Source organism: Pinus tabuliformis, chromosome 3_2, assembly GCF_031772625.1.
Source record: "Pinus tabuliformis cultivar Carrire ecotype Pingquan chromosome 3_2, CPIR1, whole genome shotgun sequence".
In the NCBI taxonomy this organism is placed as follows: domain Eukaryota; kingdom Viridiplantae; phylum Streptophyta; class Pinopsida; order Pinales; family Pinaceae; genus Pinus; species Pinus tabuliformis.
In genome coordinates this window covers 816,257,161-816,281,801 of record NC_142302.1, presented here as the reverse complement: position 1 = coordinate 816,281,801, position 24,641 = coordinate 816,257,161, and the positions used below count along the sequence as shown (strand labels likewise).

The 24,641-nt window shown below is 36.3% G+C and overlaps 1 protein-coding gene and 1 pseudogene across 1 annotated transcript; both read right to left on the bottom strand.

The window, feature by feature from the left end:
- Nucleotides 1–752: 752 nt before the first annotated feature.
- On the bottom strand, nt 753–1,499 carry LOC149183136 (TLC domain-containing protein At5g14285 pseudogene; annotated as a pseudogene).
- Nucleotides 1,500–1,609: 110 nt separating this feature from the next.
- LOC149183135 (putative 2' cyclic ADP-D-ribose synthase BdTIR) lies at nt 1,610–2,170 on the bottom strand. Its single transcript, XM_089414843.1, has one exon. The coding sequence runs from the start codon at nt 2,168–2,170 to the stop codon at nt 1,610–1,612; it is 561 nt and encodes a 186-aa protein (XP_089270969.1).
- Between the last annotated feature and the right edge of the window lie 22,471 nt (nt 2,171–24,641).

Sequence of the window (24,641 nt, the reverse complement as noted above, 5' to 3'; positions counted from 1 at the left end):
TTGGTACTGCTATAAATATATCTGGAATATATGGCAGATAATTAGGGTAATTTTTAGTAACGTAAGAGATGATCTGTGCCACAGTGGAGGAGAGCCCCATGCTCAGTTTTAACTATTGCTTGATTGGCTGTAGGACCAATATTCTACTCACTCCAACTCCCCCACTTTGTGTGCAACTCTATGAGTGCTTAAAGAACTTCTCACCTCCTCTGTACCAAAATGTTTCCAAAATGTTTGAAGATCTGTCCCGACAAAGGGTACCTATAATTGGTGGATTTTCAATTTCCAATTATATAGCCATTCAATTTTCATATCATCTGATTGCTTTAAGAAATTTTGTGTAAAGCTAATGTACAATCTAGATCTAGTGCACTTGCCCTGGCATATGTCGATAGTGGGGAAACTTGGGGATGTTAATTTGATGTAATGATGGTTTTTGCATCCCTTTTAGCAATCTTCCTATCAGGCTTTTAAAGATAATGAAAAAAATTGCCCCAATTCTGAGGATTGCGCAAGAATTTTAAAAATACACAACACCAAAATCCTGAAAATTGCTACTGAATAGCACCATGGCTTTTGTTTCTAGAGTTTGTTGACTAAAGTACAATACTTTACAAATGGCCCTGGAAGCAACTATTATTATCAATTTAAACGGTTAAAATACTACACCTACACAAATAAAAATATAGGAAAATTGGTTAATTCAACTAAAAGCATTGCAGTTATAACAATTGGATCAAGCTCCAATATGCTTACTCTTCTTTCTGGGCTCCAAGCTTGCCCTTCGGAGTCCCTCTTTTCGCATAGAAACGGATCAAACCTGTCCAGAGCTTGTAAACCCAGATGGTGCTCCCGAAAAGAGCCAGAATAACAGTAACCATCCATGAACTAGCCATCCAATAAGGAATAACGACATCTACCTTACTAGCTAAGTAGAAGGAGGCCAACTTCCATGCCAACCAAGGCCCAACAATGCACCTCACCACGGTAAAATGCACAGTGAAAAATGGCGAAACAGAACTATAGATCATGTTGGCCAAGGCAGACTCCGTTTTAGCCATACGAGAAATAGTCCACACATTCTGTAATGGAGTCATCGATTCCCTTGTAGCTATCAGAGAAATGGCTGAGAGCCCTCCATGGCCTGCATAGTACCTACAAGTTACTAGGTAGAAGGAAGTTGCAATATGGTGAAATATAAAGAGGCGATTAGATGGGTTGGCAAGCAAATAGTGGAGCAAGTCCACAATGAAATATGCAGTGCTGAACTCCATGATTTTGTTCTCTAAATTTGTGTTGGGTGCATCAAGCTTTCATGGGTTATTGCGCATGTCGTGAGTAGAGAGAATGCAAACGATGGTTGCATGAACGAATGAGATGCCACAGCTCGTAGCCTCGAACCTGTTCTTGCCCTTCCAATTTTTGAGGATTATGAAGTACCCAAATGCATATAGGGTTGCAAATGGACCTAGAGAGGGCAGTAACGCAGTGAAACCCATGTTTGTGGCACTGTGAAATCTTGCCATATCTTGGGTTAATGACCAATTGGGTTCTTATTGCAAAGCTCCAATATACTGCAGCATAAATGGATATGCAAAACCTGGAGGTTTCAAGATATTTCAAGCTCCGGGATTGGCATTTTAAAACGCTTTTCTCTCTCATCAACTTTCAAGAGGCATACAAGTGTGTGGCTTGGTGAGTTGGAAAGACACCGGTAGCTGTAACGTTTAAGATCATTCGCCGGTGTAGTTTTCTTTGCAAGGTCTCGCAGGGCATCAGCGTACGCTCCAGCTTTGACATTATGACGGACCACAGAAGGGTCAACTTTGTAAAATACTGGAAGAATGGCTTTCCCCGACTCTGCCATGAGGACAAGTTCATCCAAGCACCACCAAGATTCGGCATACCTTGGTGAAAAGATTGCAATGTGAACAGACGCACCACCAATAGCCTCTATTATCTGGCGAGAAATGTTTTGTGCCTTCTGCATCTCTTCCTTGTCGAAAAAGACTCTCCTTAATCCATTGGAAGTAAGGCGTCGGTACAGATATCTGGCGGCCATTTTACCATCGGGACCGCGATGATTAATAAAGAGATCCCAAGGAGTATAAGAAGTCGAGGCAGAAGAGGAAGCAGCAGAACCTTGAGCGGATATAGTTAGATTTGCCATTGATACTGAAATCTGGGAGTCCGGTTTCGCTTGTTCTGGTGACCTGGTGAGCTGCAGGGGAGTGCTGGGTCGAATGCAGCCGGTGGTTAATTCCCAAATTTGAATTGAGGTGTGAATGGCGGCAAGACAGCAATGGAAATCTTGTCAGATGTCATTAAATGCGGAGGGTGGCAGAGCTGGGTAGAGCTGGCTGGAGCTAACCAGCCATATATTGGGTATTTAATGCCCTCAGAGCAGCACGCAACTTAGCCCGATAACATGAGAGCGGGCAAATATTATTTAATACCGAATTTGCCCGCTCCCGTGTTATCGCGTTAAGTCGCGTGCTGCTCTGAGGGCATTAAATACCCAATATATGGTTGGTTAGCTCTTTCCGGCAGAGCTCGTGGAGGGTGGCGGAGCTGGGTGGAGGAATTGCCGGCGGCCAGAGCCGGAGGTTTTTTCCGACGTTGACGGAAACGGGCAATTCCTCGGCCTGGGTAGACTACTCCTAAACATAACTATTAACTAATTAAAAAAATTTAATATTCTATGAGTGTAGTTAGTACTCTGCATAACGCAAATGAATAATGTTGTCAGGAACGCTAGCGAAACTCCCTGTGCTCTAGTCATGGCAATGATTCAAACATTCAGCATCGAAAGCCAAATTATGATGAAACGGGGAATTCCTCGGCCTGGGTAGACTACTCCTAAACATAACTATTAACTAATTAAAAAAATTTAATATTTTATGACGGTAGTTAGTACTCTGCATAACGCAAATGAATAATGTTGTCAGGAACGCTAGCGAAACTCCCTGTGCTCTAGTCATGGCAATGATTCAAACATTCAGCATCGAAAGCCAAATTATGATGGCGTCCATAATGTGTCCTCAGCTACAAGCCATAGCCTAGATACTCGCAAGACCAGTCACGATTCACGCGTTTACGGATCGGTCGCTTCTGCCAGCCATAGACCATTCATGGCGTGACTTACTCGGCAGACTTCCTATCCGCAAGACCCGTCACGATTCACGCGTTTACTTATCGGTCGCTTCTGCCGGCCATAGACCATTCATGGCGTGACTTACTCGGCAGACTTACTATCCATTGGGAGACGACAAGACTTTTGGTAAAAAAAAAATTATTTTTTTTTAATGGAGATAGTGTTTAAATTATGTTCTTACAGTCAATATGGATTTAGCATTATTAAAAATCTTTAGAGTATTTAAAATTTTGAAATTTAATAATTTAAATTTAGATTTACAAAAAATTGCTAAGCTTTCAAAAAAACAATCTCCCTGTACTAAGGACGGACTTTTGAATAGCGCGACATTGGGGAATTAATGTAACTGTGTCACGCTCCACCAAGCTGATTCTCCGTGACTGACTGATTACGTTAATTGTGTTCCACGCATTCATGTTCCTATAATGTGGTACGACTTTTATTTTCATAAATGTTGGAAAATATATCTGAATTATTAAAATTGTAAATTGTTTTGAAAATTTTCAAGTGAGCAATGTGAGATGTTTTGGTATTAATGTGTTGCTGTTTACCTATTAATATTTATCATATATTTAATATATGGAAATATAATATTAAAAACAATAATTTCATTTATCAAATTACATATAAAATATAATATTAATGACAATAAATCAAGTAATATAATAGTATTATTTTACGTTTACGGATAGACGTATAGTTGTATATCTAGTTGAAGAAAAAACTAATATGTTAATAAGTGAGGTTAACTGTGTCGTCTGATTTTTCGTGAGTGAGGGATTTCTTTTGGGATTATTTTAAAATGTCTCTGATGCACAAATGCCATGTTCCTTAGAAATTCTAAATTTTTGTTTCATAAATATTAGAAATTATATACTTGAATAATTTTTATTTTTATTTTATATATAATTTCGAAAGTATAATATTAATAACGGTAATTTTGTGAATAATATATTAATATGATTATATAAAGATGTATATGTAATATAATATATAAATATAGGTTTACACATACAGTTGTAGAGAAAATTAATATATTAAATATAAGAAGTTATGTGAATGTTAATTCACATTTATTATAATTTGATTGTATTTATTTATAAGTTATGATTTTTGAAAAATAATATTTAATTATTTTTAATATAGTTGTACTAATTATTATGACTATTTTCATTATGTTAATAGACATGTTTATTGTGGAATAGTGTTATCTATCAATAGTTATTTGCTGGATGGTAGAGATTTTTTAATTTAGTTTCTTCATCATGTCTAACTTGAAAAATAACATTTAATTATTTTTAATATAGTTGTATTGATCAACTTCTAGTTCAATGAGACTTCAGTTCCATAGCCATTGCCAATTGAGCTACCCCAAGGAGACGTGGATGGTAAAGATTTAATTTCCATAGAATATTGTAGAATATTCCTAATAGTTTATAAAAATCAAAGGCTGAGATTTATTTCTAAAATAGTCGTGCAGTTTTTGCCCTATTAATTAAATTCATTAATTAAAACAATGTCTTAAAATTAAGTGCCATATGCAACGAGTTATCGTTTTTTGAGGATGTTAAGAATCTCCATAATAGTGAATATCCATGGTTAAGAATTTTCTTACTTATTTTTTTAAATGTGCATTTCTTTAATTTATATATTAACTATTTTATCATTAATAGTAATTATTATTATCAAGGATTTTTGACTAAGAATTAGCTTGAATGCTAAAATCTCTATGTATATTTTGATTCTATATGAATATCAAGTATATGTTTTCTCCCAAGGACAAAAAAAATTATAATTTAATTAATTTTGTTGATTTTTTAATTTTAACAATTTTAACTATTTTGATACTTATTATGGTTGTCCTCCTTCCTAATCCGCGCAAAAAATAAATAATTAGTTTTAAAAGAGTGAAGCTCTTGGGCCTCCACTGATGCTCCTAGCACCATCTGTTGATTTGGACTTGTCCCACAGTCCATGAGACCTTCAATTAGTCCCGTCTCTTCTCCTTCATCATCCTCACCTTCGCCAAGAATTTTCTCTTGCTCTGATTCACATAAATAAACATCCTCATCCCCATACTCAATGAATATGAGTACCCCCTTTTCTAATGAACTACTTAATCTGTGCTTCAACCACTTTTGCAATTGTTGTAGCTGCTACAATAACCCCAAAATTTGACCCCTTCAAAATTTTGAGGGGCCCCCTCCTTATTAGACCTTTAATCACACCTTAATGTGGTTTCACATCCCCCGGTATCAAGTCAAATTTTACTCAATTTCCTAAGAGAAATTTATGTCACAAGATCAAATTTTAATTCTTCCTTAAGGACATAAGTCACATCTATAGAGCAGATTCCCAGTTGTAAAATTGCAACCCCACAACCCCTTTTTTGCGCATCATTTACTAAAGGTCGTTAAGTCACAAATTGGCCAAGTCTCATAACTCATCACACTACAAAATAAATGCCCATGCAACCTGGCAACCTACGACCTATACTAACCAAAAAGCTTTGGTCGCATAGTCACACCTCAACAACCCTTTAATATTATGACTCACTATGAATTGTGACCTTGAGAATGATGACCCTTTAGGTTGCACAGTCACTAGGTCGCAAACTTTTAGAGATCATGATTTGCGACTTCAACTTAAATGTGACCTAGCGACCTCTGAAGTTTCGCATGTGTGACACTTTTTATAAATACCCTCGTCGCTCATTTTCACTCGTTCAAGTCATTGGAGTGCTTGAAGTTGGTGGATTTGGCTACCTAGCGAGCCCGCGACTCCTTCACTTCATGTAGGCATCTTTCCACCTTCCCTGTAATCATTTCTCTTGCCATGTGTCTCCCTCTTGCCCCTAGGCTCTATATTTTCCTCCTCATCTAGGGTTTACTCACTTATGCAAGCTATTTCAGAGCCAAACTTGCCCCAAAACCTCTGACCCTTTGTCCTTTAGCTCAACATCTTATTTTTGAAGCCGCACTTTTTTTTTTTAAGAGCATCACCTTGGTATCATCCACCCTTGATCCACTTTAGCCTTACATGCAAAACCCACCTTGGAACCATCCCTCTCCACCTTAAGTCGTGGCCCTGCCACCCAGCGGCCAAGGAAACCAGGTTGCATTCCTAAAAAACATGAGAGCCTCTACCTCGCGACCTGGCAACCCAATCGCCTAGCATTGGTACTCAAATCATCCTAAAGAGTAGAACGATCCAAGGGCACATTCACTGAGGAATAAGAAGCCCTCTTGCTCTAGGCATTTTAGGTTGACCACCTACACACCATAGGGGGTATCCCTAACTATACTTATGTGATTTTTAGAAAGAGAATATAATAAGGTCAGATAATAACAAATCGAGGCATTGTAGTAATATTGCAATATTAATACAAGAAATATTAATCAGTGATAATCGATGAATAGTACAACTCATGCATCCATGATAAACCTATAACATTTGAGATAAAAGACAATCAAAATGAAACATAATAAAGGCATGTATACCAACAAACACAACAAGTACAGACACTTGAGATAATAAGAACACTCAATAACAATGTAAGAATATTAGAACACTTGCAAGTATTCTTTATCTCTCAGTCGAATTTTTCTATGATGGGTGAATCCAATAATAAATATTAAGACTCTAAAATCATGAAGAATAATGAGAAAACACAATGATTTCAAGGTTTCACTAATATCTCAAATACAAAAAGATTACAAACGGTATAAATAAAGAAAACATAATATTTTATAATAAGTTAAGCGAATACTATTGTTAGTTAGTTCTGGAGACAAGCTCCTAAGACTATTTTCAATCAAATACCTATTATTGTAATCATTCAATTCTATAATATAAATATCAGAACATGATAAGAGTGAATAGAAAAGAAGTACCGAACACGGATCAAGTCGTCAATTCAATCTTTCAATTTTTATGAACAAACACACATATAAAAGAAGTTTTTAAAAAATGCAGAGTAATTTCATTCACGCATTGAAAAGTTTGTGTAGCATGTACAATCAGATCTATGAAAACAAAAAAATGATCTTCTGTCAACAACCCCCTCATTATGGGAAACGAGGCTTTAAATAACAACTTGAAAAACAACTATCTTGAAATAATTGTCTTGGACCTAGCAAATGTCTAAATTAAAATTAAATAACCTAATTTTCAAATAAATAACTTAAACACTATGGTCACCTCTGCGACTTAGACCCCTTAATTTTCTTTCACGTTCCTGTAAGAGAAAACTATGGGTCCACGCATATTGATTACCAGTGTTTGAGTTGTGATCAAAGGAATCTTGCTTCAGTCCTCTAGTTGATCTGTTACCGATTCCATTGGTTGAAGAGGCTAAACTACTTGAGTAGTTAAAGATATTTTTTCTAGAGTAAGATTTTGTTTTACATGCTTCTTGACCTTAGAAATTTGATCCCATTCCATTGTTGCCAATCAAGGCACATTTTTATACTCAGTTATGATTATAATCAGACAAGATCTGATTTGGTATCGTGTCGTGGGAAGATTTTGTATCAACTTACTAATTCTAGCTAGGATGGTAAAATATCTATAGAGAGCATTCACCACCATAGATGGCGAAACCGATTCTTCGCCCTCTATGACTAAATAGCCAAGTCTCACTCTATATTCTTCAACTTATCACAAAAAATTTCATGAGATATTAGCCAATTATCCTTTCTCTAGAAGGATGGTACACCAAATCTACTGAGATAATTCCAATCAATTCTAAAATCATCCATTTCTTTAGAAGCCTTATCGAACTCCTCCGACATGAGCTGCATTTATTTAGGCTTTTCCTTCATCATACAAAGGGAGAAAACATATTGATCTCTTAGAGGTAAATTTAACTCTGCTAGAGTTTTATCTTCTAGGATATTGATGAAATTGATAAGTGAATCAATGTCTTTCAACCCTTCCTCCAGTGTTGTAGCCGTGATTTTTCCTTCCAAATTGGCACTTTTAATTATTTCCTTCTCGCAGTCAGAGAGTATCTCTACATAAGCTCTCACTGTGGATCTTTTTGTTTAATATCCTTCCAGATCTCTTGTTTGTTCTGTATTAGAACTTGTCTTCCTGTGATGGTAACTTTAATTATTTCCTGTAGGGTTTTAACCTCATCTTGTTTCGACTTAAGCGTATTTTGAATTTGTTCAATTATTTCGTTCTTTTATTTCATTAAATTTTCTCCTCTCTCTTATGCTCTTTGTTTCTCCAGTCTCGCCTCTTCCAACTCTTATTCCAAGTGAGTTACTTTGACGTGCATGAACTTTGAGTCCTCAGCTTCAGATTCTTGGGATGTGTTGAGGGCTTGATTAATCATAGTCTTGTAATCTACTATAATTTTAAGATGTTCTTCTTCTCTTACATGGGATTCTTCCTTTAGAGATTCCATTTGTAGGAACACTTCTTTAAGCTCTTCCTCTTTTAGTCGAAAGGAGGTTTTCATCTCTTGTAGTTGAGTCTCGACTTATTCTTTCCTTTCGAAAGCTTGGATTAATATATGGGGGTCATGTTCCAGTATCTTCATAATGTTCTGTAGGCATTTGATTTATTTCTCCTTTTCTTCTAGTAACTTTTTAAATGGTCTGACCTCTTTGGGTTGGGCAGATTGTTGAATCATAATATCTTCCAATTCTTCAATTCGATTAGCTCTAGTTCTTAGAGCCACCCGTGATATGTGTAATTGGTTAGAAACTTTTTCAAACATTGCCTACGTTCTTTTATTTCATGTTGTTGAATCGAGCAATCTCTTGGCGACGATTTCTCCTTCTTGTCAATGCAAGTTGAATACATTCATATATGAGATTTCACCAAAATTAATGGTTAAGGAGGATATCTGAGAACCTAGCATCTGTTTATTCTCTCTTATCTCCGACTGAACTATTGTGAGGTTCGAAGCAATTATCTCGAAATTAGTAGCAGAAATCAATCAGGGTCCAATAGTGGGGACCACGTCCTTGAGTATTGTTTCTTCTATCGATTGAGACTGCCCAAATAATAAGGCTAACTCTGTACCCATTGATTTTCCTTCTACAAAACTATGCTTGATGCTTAGGGCTTGTGCTCCATAATCCTTTGGCCTGGTGTCGTTAATAGCTTGTTTCATCTCTTTACTTAGTTATTCTATTCTTGTTCAAATAGTTCAGTATCAACGTTGTCTTATTTTTCTTTCACCTGACATGATGCTTTTGTTGGGTTTTAAAGTTTTGACTTTCTCTTTGTTGCTAAAACTAATGAAATAGGCATTTACTGCTCAGTACCTATTTCCTATGCTTGCATTTTAGCGGACATTGGAGCATGGTGATTTATTACTTCATTTTTTGTAGGTGTTTATGTCACCATCTGTGCAGGACTATCCATAAGAAAGAAGGTGTTTTCCATCTTCTCTATTTTAGGCTTACTTTCATGCACATATGCTAATAGTCCTATCTATTTTTTCAGTTCCAAGATAATTTCTAAGGGATAGTATTTCCAACACTCATCCTGCAACAATCCAAATGATAACATTTCCCTTTCCAAGGCATCTATGGCATTTTTACTCTTAGAAATTAAAGGAGAAATAGAATAAGAGTAACTAAAAAGTTCTCCCTTTTTCTTAGAAACAAAATGTAATTCATTTACAACGATTTTGTATTTGAGAACCTCAAAAGCATATAGTAAAAGTGAGACATATTTCGGCAATTGGGAAGGTTGTTTTTCAAAAATGTATAGACGAATTAAAGAGAAGTGAGGGTACAAGAACCAACTTCTTATACTTTGTTCCTCAATGAGTCTGAGTTTTCTCCTTTGCTCTTTTGAAATCCTATCCACGATTTCTTTAGTAAGTTTAACTTTCAAATAATATGAAAAATAGTCTATGTACTGAGCATATGAGTTAGGGAGGCACTCTAGATATATTACATTTGTCCACCTATAAATTTCCTTTTCTTTATCATTCACATCTGTAATACTTAGGAGGAGTTTAGTAGACAGGAAATAGGAAGGATAATTGAACAAGATCAAATGAATCAGATATGTATAATGGTTGCATGAGCTGAATGGGATGGTGGTAGAGAGATTGATTGTGGTGGCTTGGACTAGGTAGTTTGGAAAATTAATTACCTGTTGGTATAAATTCAAAGTGATAAGTCAAATGACCAGGAAGATAGATTCGTCCATTTTCAAATGATATTCCAACCTCAAAATGATAGCAAAAAGAGATGTCAAAGTTTGATAGAAGGTCTTTAACAAATCGATAGATATACGGATTGTAATTTCAGTTTTGGATTGGGGCTTTGGAGTAGACCCTTTAAAAATTATGGTTTATCTTCTTCGGCCTAGGTAATAAATTCTTGGTCAAGCACTTTGTCTATTATATCAATTCCTTGGGCTGGAGAGACGAGTATTTTAGAGATTACATTTTCATCCAGTTTCAGGGAAACCTTATGGCTTGAAGGAGAAATGATAGTATGTTATTCAGGTTAAAAGTGCTTAGCAAGAAACATGATAGATTCTGGGTCAAAATGAATTGGGGGTAGCATGGTGGCAAGAACCCCAGACTTTAACAGACATATGTCTTCATCTGAGACTCTCGAGGAGGGAATTAAAACTATTTTAAGGGTGAGGACATTTGTTAGACAAGTCTTAGTATCCCTAACGCCAACTAATTCATTTACTAGAACGACCCTAGATGACAATTTTGACATTTTAAGCTTATCAAAGGCTAAATTACCAGTGGACTAAAAGGCATATAAGGAAGAGAAGAACTTATCCAATTAATGGAAACAATGTTTCGGCCTCAAGTCTGCACAAAAGCTAGCTTTTTCTACTGACATGCTCCTAATCGACATGCAAGATAAAGAGGAAAAAAATGAGTGAATGATAGAAAGTTGGTGATATTACATTTTAATTAAGTTGGGAAATTAACTTTAATGTAATATGACAACTATGGCATAATGATTAGCGGGATTGGGGACCGAGTAAGGGTCCCATCTATCGAGTGAGGTGGATGGATTAATCATCGTGCAAGTAGCAAACCTCTGACCATTGATGATGGATAAGACAGATGGTCGAGATTACATCAGGTCGCAAAAAGGCATTATCTCCCTCGCATGTTTGGACCCGATATGACTCAACAACCATTGGATAAGTTTTAATTGAATAGTCGTGATCCATCGGGTGGAGACTACGGGTTTAGTTCCCACACATCTTGATATGCAATGGGCTGAATCAGCGCATTGATTCTGCATTGGATAGATGAAAGGTCGAGGATTTGGAAGAGGCTTACGCTCATCAAGGTTGGAAAGAAGATTAAAATTTATGCACATTTCGAACCAATGAGCTACTGCACGTCGTTGATTTTGAAAAGGCATAAGATCAACTATTAAATCTCTGAACTCAATATCATCCCTCCCAATTAAACAAATTTAAAGGTGATTTTTCATTTAGTTTTATCATTATCATCTTGCGAAGTTTGGGGGGGGGGGGGTGAATTTTGTGTATAACATAGGCTCCATTTGGGGATGATACTCCTTTGTGAAGGATCAAGAATGTAGAATGGGTGCCTTATCCATTGGGCTATGGAGTCTCAACAAAAATGATGATGGAGAGTTGTTCGATGGGAAAGATCCATACAAAACGAACTTTGTATGAGCTAAGGCACAATTTTTTTTTTAAGATGTGATATTGAAGAGAATGGAATCAATCTAGAAAAGATGCGGAATAATTATAGTCGTTATAATGGAACTGTCACTTTTAAGATTAAGTTGTTATCTGCGATAGATTGTGGTAAATTAGCTCTGCTTCAAAAATGGTTGGTGTTTTAGGTGGAGGCAGAGGGAGGTGTGAGAACATTCATGAGAAATTAGACAACCTATTGGATTTACTGGAAGAAATGGAAGAACGTGTGACATGAATTGAGGATAAATTCGCTCTCTTGTCAAGAATTTACAATACGGTTCAAGAGGTGCACATAGGGGAGGTTGTTGGAAGTACGCCTCTTGTAGACTCTGATAACTTGAGGAGAGGCATAATTCAAGTTTCAGATTGATAGTTTTTTATCATCAAGTGGTCATGTAACAAGAAACTATGTTTTGATAATAATTTTGTAAAAAATTGTGAATGTGATGGACTTTTACGAACTGGTTTTAAATATTTTGATAGATTATGTGTTTTGAGCTCATAATTCGCTATATTTACTATATGTTAATCATTTCAAGGTGTAAAGCAAGCATTACTTGTTTAAAAGGGTACAATTTTTTTAAATGATTTAATGCTTTAATGGTTTATCAATGAAGATGGAGAGTATAATTTTGTTATGTAAAATGAGTTTTGTTTTTATTCTCTCTTGGAATGTAAATATGATGTTTCTTTAAGTTTCTTTTTTATTAATTAATTTTACTCTCCTTTGTGTATGCATAAGAATAACAACTCTACAATATATTAATTATGCAATAACTCATAATAAAACCCGCATAGGTTGAGTAATAAGACAACCGATACAAGGTAAATCGGGTTACTCTTGTAAAAGCATGTTAATGTGTATCACTTTTTCCCTTTCTGTGGCAAAGAAGTTTTATAAAAATAAATGTAGTTGGAATGTTTACTCTTAAATTTACAAAATCATCAAGAATTAGGTGGTGGTAAAAGAAGACAAAACATGTCAATTTAAATTCAATTTCAGGTCATACTTTTTTCTAAAATTTAATATATATTTTTTATCTAATTTATTCATTTTCTTTAAAAGATATTCATTAATATTTTACATAAATTTTTAAGTAGTGACAAAACTGTGACCCCCCATTTCTCTATTGATTTATGCTTTTTGATTCCAATTTCTTTAAGAGATGTGTTGTAAACATTCTAAAGATTGCTAAACAAATTTAAAAATAAAAAGTAAGCATATTTTTTAATTATTATTAAAATACTAGTAAAAATGATAATCGTTTTGTATATATAAAACCGCGACCCAAGAAACTATCCTTTCAAGTTTATAAAATCAATTTTTTTTAATAGAAATTTGAAAATAACATATAACAAAATGTTAAAATTATTTTTTGAAATTTTTTAAAATATATTTTAAATTTTTTATAATAACATATTTTATATTATTCAAAATATAATATATAAAATTATTTGTTTAGAAATTCTAATTCTATTTTTATATATATTTTTAAAGAGTTTTAGCATTTCATTTAACTTTACATATTTAAATTTGCATATTTAAAAAAGCTATTTATATTTTGTGAGTGATTAACCATAGCTTTTAACAATATTTACTATGAGTTGACTTATTTACAAATTTAGTATTTGCTTTTTATAACATTATTTATATTTTCTTAACCCATTAAATAGGTTCACTATAGCTTTTACCAAAATTTATTTTCAGTTAGCTTTGTTACAAATTTAGCATTTATTTTTTATAATTAACAAGTATGAAACTCAACTCATTTAATTGATATTTTTATATTCATTTTTTAATCTTTTTTCATTTGAATACTTTTTTTCTTTTGCCACATAATGAGACACATTAACATGCTTCTTGTTCAAAATTAGTGTCTATAAAAATATGGCAATTATATCACACTAGTGCAAAGATCTCAGTAACCACTACAACATTGACATCCATATAAAGCAACAGTGTTGGAAGTTGCATCGAGAGCTCAACTTAAAGAACAAAAATAAGGACAATAAGAAGAAGAATATCATGGCCACATATTTGAGCAACCAAGTTGAAATTAGCTCAGACATGGATGAGAATATTGTCTGTACATGAGTGTAGAAGGTGGTGAATCTGAGTAGCCTTCAATAATAGGAAGAGAAAGAAATGACAAAACTCTTCCATTGAAAGATACAGGTCAATAAGACAAAGATTAATGCTCTGTTTGACTCAGGATCGTAGGAAAATATCATTGCAATAGAGCTAGTCAAAAAGTTGGGTTTGAAAGTTCGTGAACATCCAAACCCATATCCACTAGGATGGGTAAATAATGGGGTAGAGCTTAAGGTAACAAAACAATCCAAATTAAATTTTCTATCAACATTTATTTTATTGATGATGTAGAACTAAATGTGGTTCCCTTGATGTATGTGGATTCATGTTTGGGAGTCCCTACATGTACATGTGAGATGCAATATTCATGCGGAAATCCAACTAGTACCACATCTTCAAGGATGGAAAACCGTTCATCATCAACGTGCATAAAGCCAAGTCGAAGTTTTTTCTAGTAAGTGCTAACCAAGCTAAGAAATTGATCAGTTCCAACAAGAAGTATGTTTTATTATTTTTAAGAGAAAATTAGTATGTAGAAGAGTCAATAAGAGGAAAGGAATCCCTAGAGTGATGTACTAAGAAACATAAACAACAACTAGAAGAGTTGCTATAGGAATATAGGGATGTGTGTTGAACTATGGCAACAAGAATATTCCAATTTAATTTCTCCTTGAATTAAATTGTGAATTAAAATCGAATTTAGTCTTAACAAATACTTGGAAATAATTAATTTATTTATTTTAAATTAATTAGTTGGAGAAATTCAAGTTAGAAGTCTTTCTGAAGTCATGTAATAGTTATCCCTTAAATTAAGGAGATAAGATTGAGTTATATTTGAGTTGTAATTAGTTAACTCAGTTTACTGAGTTAAGTCCAATTAAATTAGTTCCAAACTGTTTGAGGAACTAATAGTGAGTTAACAGTTAGTTGGTGCATTAATGCACTCAACTAGTGCTACTCTAGTTAACTGAAGATTCCCCCATCAGAAACTCATGCATGTCTATTCTAAAAAAGGCCTAGTTGAGATTAATGTTCAAGGACAATGTACTATCAGTTGCATGTGTTTTCTCATGGAGAAAACTCATGCATGCAGTCAAGGATTTAATCCTTGAGGATTGCGCAGTTTTGGAAGGAGATCATCCACTTGGTAGAAGGAGAACCATCCACAAGGAATAGCGCAAGGAAATAGGAGCTTGGAGGGTAGAGAGGAAGGTTGGAGAGAAGCCAAGGTTGCCTGTGAGCATCTGTGAGGATTGTACTGAGAGATGGCTAGCTGTGAGAGCTAAGGCTTTGTATAATTCCTATGTATTTCATCATGTATGATAGTACAATAGTGTGGGGTTTTTAGCTGAGGCTTTCCCCAACGTATTTTCATGTGTATTGTGCCATTGATTCTTCTTCTTATGGTTATATTGTTCAGCTCGATCTTTAAGCTTCTGCAAATTGATAGTAGAAGTAGGTTGTAGTATTCTGCTTTGATTTATATTGCATTATCAGGTTAACCTACCATTAGATTTTCTACATGGTATCGGAGCTGTGAATAGTATACTGAGAAGAGAATTCGAAGTTTGAAGTTCAAGGTTGCAGGTTCAAGGTTGGCCAATGGTGTTCTATGGCTTGAGACTCAAGTATGCCTTGGAAGGTAGCTCGAATTACATAGCATGGAAAGATAGAATGGAGGATGTATTAGAAGACAATGGCTTGAAGGAATTCATTGGTGAAGAAATCCCAAAGCCAGCTTCAACTAATGGCACAAGAGTTGGCTGAGTGGAAGAAGTGTGTGGCAAAGGTGAGACGAATCATCCTTGAGGGAGTTCGAGGCCATATTGTCTTGAGTCTCCATGGGAAGGATACTCCATTTTCAATATGGAATACATTGAAGCACCTCTACCAGAATAGTAGTGACCAAAGGAAATTGGCGCTCAAGGATAAGCTTCGAAGAATCAAAATGGGAAAGGGTGATACTATTTCCACATATCTAAACAAGCTCACCACCTGCAGAGATGAGATTGGCAGTGTGGGAATAACTACTGTCGATGATGATATGGTGAGCCTCACTCTCCTTGTCCTTCCAAAGAGTTGGAATAGCTACCAGGACTCTGTGAATGGAAGGGAGAAATTGTCGAATTGGGAACGACTGTGGTCGGATCTTATGCGGGAGGAGATCAGGAGGAGCACATGGGATGGTTCTTCATCCAAGAATTATGATGAAGAAAATCTACCCTTAGAAAGTAAGGTAAGGAAAGGGAAGGGGAAGGCTTCCCATTTCAAATCGAATTCTTCTCATGGAGGGAAGAAGGGTGACATGTCTAAAGTAAGATGCTTTAATTGTCACAAGATGGGACATTATGTGACTAATTTCCCATCGAAGAAGTCCAAGAAGGGATCCTCGGAAGGATCGGAAGGTGAGGCATTAACCTCTCAGTTCAAAATGGACTTTACCCTCATCGCATGCATGGTGTCATCGATGATGGGTTGTGTCTGGTATCTTGACAGTGGAGCCTCATTCCACATGACCGGTGATAAAAATTTATTCAGTGCCTTGGAGGAGAAAGACCTCAAGATGTGCATAGAGATGGGTGACAACGGAAGGTATAGTGTTTCAGGAGTGGGCACGGTTGCTTTTCAGAGGGAGCATGGAGCTCCTCTCACCTTGACAGATGTGATGTATGTGCCTAGATTGAAGAAGAACTTGGTATCGGTCGCGATGTTGGAGGACAAAGGCTATGATGTTGTCTTCAGTAAAGGAAAGGTGTTCCTAAGACACATAGCCATAGGTCAGACCAAGAGGATAGGGATTCGGGTGAAGAATCTCTATAAACTAAAGGTAGATGATTGTGCAACATTGAGTACGAAAGCAGAATTGGTGCAAAGCCAAGACATTGGTGAGTTATGGCACAAGCGGTTGGGCCATTTACATCAAGGGGCTTTGAAGATAATGCAGCAGATATCTATAGGACTTCCCAAAGGTAAACTTGAGCAAGTTGACACATGCAAAGGTTGTACCTTAAGAAAGTACACCAAGTCTTCTTTTCATGATCGAGACAGTCGAGTAGAGGCTATCTTAGAGCGAGTTCATACTAATTTGTGTGGACCATTCTTGACGTCATCCATAGCGAAACAAAGGTATTATGTGCTTTTCATTGATGACTATTCTCGTAAATGTTGGATTTATTTCATGTAGAAGAAGGAACAAAGTTTCACAAAGTTTTGTGAGTTCAAAGCTTTGGTCGAGAAAGAGTCAGGGAAGAAGATCAAGGCCTTGATAAGTGAAAACAGTGGAGAATATGTCTCTCAAGAGTTTAAGGACTTCTGTGCAGCGGAAGGAATTAAATGAGAGTTGACGAAACCTCATAACCGACAGCAAAATAGGGTGGCCGATAGGAAGAACAGAACTATTGTAGGGGCAACACGGGAAATGCTGCATGACCAAGGCCTACCACTTCACTTGTGGGCTGAGGCATGCAGCACAATAGTCTATTTGCAGAATAAAAGCCTACATCGCATACTTGGGATGAAGACACCAGAGGAAGCTTTCTCTAGTAAGAGACTAGATGTGTTTCACTTCAGGATCTTTGCCTCATCGGTATATTTCCATGTGACAAAGGATGCACGGAAGAAGCTTGAGCCGACAACAGAGTTGGCGATACTTGTGGGGTACACTGATACACCTCACAACTATCAGGTGTACTTGCCTACCAGTCGTAAGACAGTAGTTCACAGAGATCTCAAGGTTGATGAGTAGAAGGCCATGTGAGATTCCCTTGAGAGGGAGCTCTAACTACAGGTTGTGGAGGAACTGTTGGTTCCTAAGGAGGATGAGCCTCAGACTGATGCGGAGAAGCCGCATGCAGAGGTTCCAGGAGTGGAGACATCCACTCAAGTAGAGTTTCCAGAGATGGATGGAAGTGAACAAGAGAAGATGACAGATTGTTAGAGGATGCGAGAGAGAATGTGGGAGCACCATCTTCTCAGCGCAGACAGAGTAGGTCACCTGAGAGGTACACTGGATACATGGCATTTGCTGGGGAATGTGTTGAGACCGAGCCATCTTCCTTTGAGGAAGCAGTGCAGCAGCCAATTTGGGTTGATGCTATAGTGGAGGAGTATGACTCCACAGTTTGTAATAGTGTTTGGGACATGGTTCTGAGACCAAAGAACAAGTTAGTTATGAGTTCCCATTGGATTGACAAGGTAAAGCAAGCTGTTGATGGTAGTGTGGAGAAGCATAAAGCAAGATTTGTTGCCCGTGGCTTTTCATAGGTCGATAGGGATTTGTTTGTGTCTCAGGGAAAGTATGCCAACGAGATACTCACGAGATTCCACATGGAGAAGTGCAAGCCCATGCAGACTCCTCTAGCAGGTAACTGGAGGAATGAGGTTGCTACTTCAAAAGAAGTGGTAGAGGCTACTATGTACAGGCAGCTTGTGGGTTCACTGGTGTACTTAGTGAACACACGACCAAATTTGTGCTATGCGGTGAACCAGCTGAGTCAAGCAATGATTCAGCCTACCAAGATGTTTTGGAAGGCGACAAAGCATGTATTGAGATACCTCAGAGGCACATCTCAGTATGGATTATGGTACAGATGGACAGAAGGAGTGAAGCTACAGGGCTTCACTGATGCAGATTGGGTAGGGAGTCCATCAGATCGGAAGAGCACATCAAGAGGGATTTTCAACATTAGGTCAGCAACAGTTTCTTGGTACAGCAGGAAACAGAGGTTGGTTTCACTCATCTCGGCAGAGGAAGAATACATGGCTGCAAGTGAGGTAGCATGTGAGGCCATCTGGATGCAGAAAATCCTAGTTGGTTTGTTTGATCAGAGGATGGATCCAACTGTGATCTATTGTGATAATTAGAGTTGTATCAAACTCTCTGAGAATCTAGTATTTCATGATAGGTCCAAGCACATCGACATCCGATATCATCATCTCAGAGACTGTGTAGCGAGGAGGATCATGTTGCTACAATATATTTTGACAGAGGAGCAAGATGCTGACATTTTGACAAAGGCATTGTCAAAGTGTAAATTCGAGTTCCATAGAGATAGGATCGGGGTGGAAGATAATCCCTTTCTTATTGAGAGGGAGTGTTGAAATATGGCAACAAGAATATTCCAATTTAATTTGTCCTTGAATTAAAATCGAATTTAGTCTTAACAGCTACTTGGAAATAATTAATTAATTTATTTTAAATTAATTAGTTGGAGAAATTCAAGTTAGAAGTCTTTCTGAAGTCATGCAAGAGTTATCCCTTAAATTAAGGAGATAAGATTGAGTTATATTTGAGTTGTAATTAGTTAACTCAGTTTACTGAGTTAAGTCCAGTTAAATTAGTTCCAAACTATTTGAGGAACTAATGGTGAGTTAACAGTCAGTTGATGCATTAATGCACTCAACTAGTGCTACTCTAGTTAACTGAAGATTCCCTCATCAGAAACACATGCATGTCTATTTTGAGAAAGACCCAGTTGATATTAATGTTCAAGGATAGTGTACTATCAGTTGCATGTGTTTTCTCATGGAGAAAACTCATGCATGCAGTCAAGGATTTAATCCTTGAGGATTACGTAATTTTGGAAGGAGATCATCCACTTGGTAGAAGGAGAATCATCCACAAGGAATAGCACAAGGAAATAGGAGCTTGGAGGCCAGATAGGAAGGCTGGAGAGAAGACAAGGCTACTTCTGAGCCTCTGTGAGGATTGTACTGAGAGCTGGCTAGCTGTGAGAGCTAAGGCTTTGTATTATTCCTATGTATTTCGATCATGTATAATAATACAATAGTGTGGGGTTTTTAGCTGAGGATTTCCCCAAAGTATCTTCATGTGTATTATGCCATTGATTCTTCTTCTTTTGGTTATATTGTTCAGCTCGATCTTTAAGCTTCTGCAAATTGATAGTAGAAGTAGGTTATAGTATTATGCTTTGATTTATATTGCATTATCAGGTTAACCTACCATCAGATTTTCTACAATGTGTTATGAGAGCATAAATGGTTACAACCTAAGAGGGAAGTGGAGCATGATATCAAAATATTGTTGGAATCCCCATTGACAAACATTAGGCAGTATAAAAAATCTATTATAGAAGCAAGTGAGGTGGAAAATAAATTGCAGTAGGTATTGGAACAAAGTATCATTCGACTGAGTACATCACCATCTGCATCACCCATCATCATTACGCCAAAGAGGGATGGGACTTGGATGATGTGTATAGATTATATGGAATTTAACAAAATCATGCTAAAAAATAGATACCCACTACCTAGGATAGATGATATGTTAGATCAATTGCAGCAAGAAAAGTACTTCACCAAGCTGAACTTAAAGTCTAGATATCATCAAGTTCGAGTCAAAGAAGAGGAGACTTTGAAGACCACCTTCAAAACCAGGCAATGTTTGTATAAGTGGTTAGTCATGCCATTTGACCTATGTAACGCACCATCTACATTTATGAGATTGATGAATGATGTAGTGCACCCCTTTATAAATTCATTTTTTATTGTATTTTTGGATGATATACTGGTATATAATGCTACATGGTAAGATCAAATCTCACATTTGATGAAGGTGCTAGAGACATTAAAGAACCACCAATTTCTAGCAAATATCAAGAAGTGTGAGTTTGCACAACTATCTTTGGTGCATATGGGGTATGTGATAGGTTGAGGAGAGCTAAATATAGATCCTTCCAAGATGGAGGCCATCATGAAATAGTTGATGCCTACTAATGTTTTTGAGGGTAGGAGTTTCATTGGGGAAACATGTTACCTCAACAAATTCATAGTCTCATTTTCAACAGTAGCAGCACCACTCCACACCATACAGAAAGTGGCAAGAGTTTCTAGTGGGGAAAGGGACAATAGAGGGCTTTTCCAGTGATAAAGAAGAAAATAAGTCAAGTACCAATTTTGGAATTACAAAACTTGCAGTGACCCTTTGAAGTGGAGACATATGTGAGTGGCTATGTTTTGGGATCTATCTTGTTGCAGGGAGGAAGGATCGTATGCTACCATTATAAAGTATTTCATGGGGCAGTTCTTAACTACCCTATCTATGATAAGGAGCTTTATGCCCCAATGCAAGTTGTGATGAAGTGGAAGCCCTATCTAATGGTAAATAAGATAGTATTCCACATAGATCACCAACCATTATAGTACTTGCAGGCTCAGAGTAAGCTACAAAAGACAAGGCATTACAAGTGGATGAGGTTTCTACAGTAGTTTCATTTGGTGATCAAGTACAAGAAAGGAAACACAAACAAGTTGGCTAACATGCTTTCAAGGCCACCCACATCAAATATCACAACTTTGGGAACTCTTATTCACATGGATCCATTCACCCATGATGCATACAGAGAGGCATATTCAGAGGATGAGGAATTCAAGGAGATGTTTCAACAGTTGCAAAGTCATGTGAATGATGGTGATAACACCATTGAATACCATCTTCGGGATGGCTTACTCTATAGGATGGATAAGTTATGTGTTCCTAAAGGTGAGAGGTTGCATCTGATTAGAGAGGCTCACACCTCCAAGGTTTCAGGTCACTTTGCTGTAGGGAATACCATGGACAACTTGCAGAGGTATGTGTATTGGCCTAAGATGAAAGAGCAGGTAGCTAGGTTCATAAGAGGATGCATACTTTATTGTACCAACAAGCCTAACAATAGGAAACATGGTCTATATCATCCCTTACCTATACCCACTCGTCCTTGGGAAAACATTTCCATGGACTTTGTGGGAGGTTTACCAACAACCAAGAAGGGACATGACTACTTGTTCATGGTAATTGATAGGTTTAACAAGATGTGTGTTCTGATGCCCTGTAAAAAACCATAAGTGGGCAAGAAGTAGCAAACTTATTCTTTGGAGATGTCTGGGTGCGCTTTGGAATACCAAGGAGCATCCTTTAAGACAGGGATACAATATTTCTCAGTGCATTCTAGACTACATTATGGGAGAATATGGACCCAAATTTGAAGAGATCTACAATATTTCATCAATAGATAGATGTGAAGATAGAAGTAGTCAGCAGGACTTTGGTGCAACTTTTGAGGGGATATAACCAAAAGCATCTAAATACCTGGGATGAGAGTTTAGTATATTTAGAACATTTTTACAATAGAGCGGTCCACACTTCTACAGGAAGTTCCCCATTTGAATTTTGTTTTAGATATTTTCCACCTTCACCTTTGGACATTGCATATGAACAACAAGGAGGAGTGAGAGAATATCTTACAAGAGATGCCTTGAGGGTTGGAAATTTTTTAGAGAAGATCAGGTAAATCCATTGTCAATTACAAGAGACACTACATAAGTCATAGGAGAAATATAAGGCCAGACATGATCAACACAGAATAGAGAAATCGTTCAAGGTGGGAGACATAGTATGGCTATAGTTGAATAGGGAGAGGCTACAACAACCTAGTAAGAAAATTAAGGCTCTGAGGTATGGTCCATTCAAGATATGGAAAAGGTGGGTGATAATTCCTATCGACTCATTTTACCACCATATATGTGCATTTACTCAGTTGTGAATGTGGAGAATTTGAAACTCTATCGGCCTTCCATGCTAGATCAGGAAGAGGAATAGGTCCTATCTTTTGTGGAGGATGTGGCACCATATGCTCACATAGAGTTGAAAAGAGATATAGTTTTATAGAAGAGGTCTAGAAATACAAGATAGGGGCACACATGACCATTGGTAGATTGGGTTGAAAGGAAAACTTCCAAGCAAAGCTAAATGGTACACCAGAAAGAAGGTGGAAGAAACATTTCCTCACCTTACATTCAATAGAAGATTTTTGGAACCAAAATCCTCCCAAAATGGGGAGGCGTGATATGGATTGGATCATTATATTATTTTTCATCCATCTTGTTACTTTTGGAGTGGAAAAAGTGGGACCATTTTTACCGGCGTGACCCAGTTTGGAAAAATAGGGTTTGAAACCTTCTGGGAGAATTTGGAGGCATCAAATGACATTTTTTGGGGGTAAAACTTTGTTGCTTTAGAATAAAACCTTTTCATGTTATTCTACACACATATGCCTTTCCAATGACACAAGAATCACATTAATCAGAGTCTGTGTACAAAAGTGTTTCTACTCAAAATTTGAGCTTCCTATTTTCACCACCAAAAATGGAGAGGATGCCACGTCAACCCCCAAAATTCATGGAAAAATGGCTAGCCATGTGATTATGATGTAGAATACTCTAGAAGAGTATATATTGTAACTATAGTTAAGAGTTGAGGTAGTGAAACCTAACCACTAGTAGGCTATCGGGTTGTGTTATAACTAGGCTACTAAGAGGAAAAGGGGGTTCCATTCTTTCGAGTGGATTTTGTTCCATAGCTGAGCAAGAATAGCCAAGAGGGATTCTAGGTAGAGCACACAAAGAGGATTTGTGCATTGTAGCATCGCGCGGGCCATAGACTGGTCACTATACTTCTTTGTACTCGTAACCATATTTCAGTTAAGAGAAAGCGAGTGAAGCGACCTCACCTTCCAGCTGGGTTTATCTCTTGAAAATGTTTCCCATAGCATATCTTATGTTAAATGTGTGTGTGAGATTTTATTTTTTCATTCTCTATTTTCTGCATAATTTTAATTTGCATGCATGCACTATTAACAATAAATCTACAAATCCAAAAATCTAATAAAACTGTAATAGTGTAAAATTTTGTATTTTAAAATATAATTTTGTCAAATTTGTTGTGACAAACTGTCTAGTGGAATATCCATAAAATTTTACAGACCCATTAGCCTTTCACCTATGCATCCTTCATCGTTTTTGACAACTAAAACAACTGACCTTTTCTTTACAGGAACAACATCCACATATGATGAATAAGAAGATGAAATTGTCGAATCTTTGATAAAAGAAGCATAACAATGAGGTTTTCTAGCTAGAATATACTTAGAGTCAAGCTCATTACATCTAGCATTCAAGCAATTCCTTGATGCGCCCCTTTACACAAACATTACATTATAGACCTTTAGGCATAACACAACCCTGAATTATGGTACATAATCTATAGTATTTTCCAAGCCTGCAGTAAATTATCGATGGCCGTTTCTTCCAATCACGCCCAACAAGACATAGAAAAACAATATCAAATTCAACATTACAACAATCGAAAAACAATCACTCTCACACACTAACTAATTTATGTACAAATTAAGAATTCAATACTCAAATTTCTTCCATCTTCTTGGGCCCTCCATTGAGGGGGTTAGGCCCATATGAACTCTAATACCATATTAAAGATTTGAGAAACAAACACAACACATAAATTTCAAAATTAGAATATATCATAATAATATATTACATATGAGTTCCAACAGATTCTAAACTAAAAGAATATTGTTAAGAAAATCATTCAACCATAACCAAACTAATAACTGAAATAAACCTTATTCCTAACAAAATTCATTTATTTATTTATAGATAAAAATATAATTTTCTATTATTAAAATTGTATTTTTAATTGTATAAATAAATTTAATTATCTAACATACAACTTTAACTCAGATATTTTTAAATGCATAGATAAATTTAATTATGTGGAATATAACTTTGAAAATAATTTTTAAACTTAAAGATAAATTTAAGGCTTGAGAAAATTTTGATGCACCCATATTATACCATTTAATTTAAATTTGGATAAAATTAATTAAAAATCCAACAAAAATAAGAAGGTTTAATATT

Excerpts from the sequence above, each read along its gene's own strand:
- LOC149183135 (XM_089414843.1), bottom strand. The coding sequence starts at position 2,170 with ATGGCAAATCTAACTATATCCGCTCAAGGTTCTGCTGCTTCCTCTTCT.